We start from the raw sequence: 2,500 nt of genomic DNA, 5'->3' as shown, positions 1-2,500 counted from the left end.
ACAGAAGAACTGTTGGCCATTTTATATTTGATGGCCAGCCTTTTATTTTCAAAATTAATTAGGTATAGATTAATTTGTTAAGACTAATTTGATATTGTATATATTAATATGATAGGCATTTGGCAAGGTCTGACACAACCAGTATAGTAATCTATGAATAATGCAATATATTTTATAATTAGTGCCTATGTAGTAGTGTAAGATACATGGCATCCTACTAGCTTGGGCTAGTGGGTTAACCCTTTAGCTCGATCAGTAGAGCACTGGACTGGCATGCCAGAGGTCCCGGGTCTGATCCCCAGCAGAGGCACAAAATTGTCTCTGTTACACCTACACCACAGGAGATGGATAAACAAATATTTTAAGGAGTTGAAAAATCATGGAAATCTAAAATCAAGGTTGACATGATTTTCTTGCACTTTTAATTGTTTAAGATCATTGCAATTTTTTGACAGGCGTATCATGCTGTGGCGTGGCACTTTATTTATCATGATTTTAAAAAGAAATCCTTAAGAATCTTTATCTTTAAAATGAAGAGAATTTTAAAACATGCCAAACACTGGATGGCCAAAAAAAAATTGTAAATTATGCAGGTATATTAGTATTTGTCTTAATAGGGTTTTTTTGACCAGAGTTATTGATGCTCATCAGACCTGGCTTCTATTTATTTATTTACTTTCTTCAGGTTTAATCGTCGTGGGAAAAAACAAGACAGGCATATCCTTGAACAAGGAGCAGCTCCACCCAAGCCCCCTGTGACAGCTGCTACAAGTTTGCCACCTCCACTTCAGAAGCCAGCAAATCTCCCCACCAAAAACAAAGGAGAGGCCCATGATTTCATCATGCCGCCCAACACTGCAGGTACGGCCAAACTTAAGAGAAGAGTCAAGACCAAATTACCGGTACCTGTGAATCCTTCACAGCAAGAGATGTTAGGATCGACGCTTGAACAGTCTCCAGTTCAGCGTCCGTTTCAACCTTTTGTAATAATTCCCCCAACATTCTCTCCAGTTGTGCAGCAACAACCACCGGTACTCTTACAACTTCAAGGTCAAGTTTCTCTGCCGTCACAGCAATACTCTTCACCTTTTCTACATGCTTCCTTGCTATCAGCGACATCTCCCCAACCAAATCCCCCAGTGCCAACTTCGTATTCCTCCCATAGATACCACAAGAGGAAGCAACAGGAAGAGGAAGCTGGTGTCAAGCGTAGGAAGTACCATAGAACAGCATCTGTACTGTGTCACAAGTGCAACAAAGAGAGACATTCCAGTGATCACACACAGTATTATGGGAATGTTTATTGCCATAATACAGAAACACAGTCTCTGGATACTTGGAGAGAAAGTTTAAAGAAGAAATATGGGAAGAAAAAGAAGGAATGAGTATTCATGCTATTAAACAATTCCAGTGCCATTATGCTGTTGTAATGAGTGTAAAATACAATGATAGTGACATTGTGTATTTGCATACAATGATAGTGACATTGTGTATTTGCATACAATGATAGTGACATTGTGTATTTGCATACAATGATAGTGACATTGTGTATTTACATACAATGATAGTGACATTGTGTATTTGCATACAATGATAGTGACATTGTGTATTTACATACAATGATAGTGGTACTTTGTGTATTAGTGATATTGTGTATTTACAACAATGATAGTGACATTGTGTATTCACAAACAATGATAGTGACATCGTGTATTTACAAACAATGATAGTGACATTGTGTATTTGCATACAATGATAGTGACATTGTGTATTTGCATACAATGATAGTGACATTGTGTATTTGCATACAATGATAGTGACATTGTGTATTTGGTTTTACAATGACATACAGTGATAGTGACATTGTGTATTTGCATACAATGATAGTTGTGTATTTGCATACAATGATAGTGACATTGTGTATTTGCATACAATGATAGTGACATTGTGTATTTGCATACAATGATAGTGACATTGTGTATTTACATACAATGATAGTGACATTGTGTATTTACAATTGTGTATTTGCATACAATGATAGTGACATTGTGTATTTGCATACAATGATAGTGACATTGTGTATTTACATACAATGATAGTGACATTGTGTATTTACAAACAATGATAGTGACATTGTGTATTTGCATACAATGATAGTGACATTGTGTATTTGCATACAATGATAGTGACATTGTGTATTTACATACAATGATAGTGGTACTTTGTATTACCCAATGAGGGTGGCATTGTGGTTTTACAATGATAGTGATATTGTGTATTTACATACAGTGATAGTGACATTGTGTATTTGCATACAGTGATAGTGACATTGTGTATTTGCATACAATGATAGTGACATTGTGTATTTGCATACAATGATAGTGACATTGTGTATTTGCATACAATGATAGTGACATTGTGTATTTGCATACAATGATAGTGACATTGTGTATTTGCATACAATGATAGTGACATTGTGTATTTACATACAATGATAGTG

The 2,500-nt window shown here is 35.6% G+C and overlaps 1 protein-coding gene across 1 annotated transcript in view; it reads left to right on the top strand.

Annotated features, from left to right (window-relative positions):
• The window catches only part of LOC134267733 (uncharacterized), a 4,348-nt gene extending 2,743 nt beyond the window's left edge, over nucleotides 1–1,605 (top strand). The window contains exon 2 of the mRNA XM_062749947.1: nucleotides 686–1,605. Within this exon, the coding sequence (XP_062605931.1) occupies nucleotides 686–1,385 (700 nt within the window). The 3' untranslated portion in view covers nucleotides 1,386–1,605. The remainder of the gene's footprint in view (nucleotides 1–685) is intronic.
• Nucleotides 1,606–2,500: the final 895 nt, after the last annotated feature.

The sequence above is a fragment of the Saccostrea cucullata genome, unplaced genomic scaffold (genome assembly GCF_032062105.1).
Source record: "Saccostrea cucullata isolate Sc308-1 unplaced genomic scaffold, CSIRO_AGI_Scuc_v1 ctg9822, whole genome shotgun sequence".
Taxonomy (NCBI): domain Eukaryota; kingdom Metazoa; phylum Mollusca; class Bivalvia; order Ostreida; family Ostreidae; genus Saccostrea; species Saccostrea cuccullata.
The sequence above is the reverse complement of the archived record's forward strand: the minus strand, read 5'-3'. Positions and strand labels throughout refer to the sequence as shown.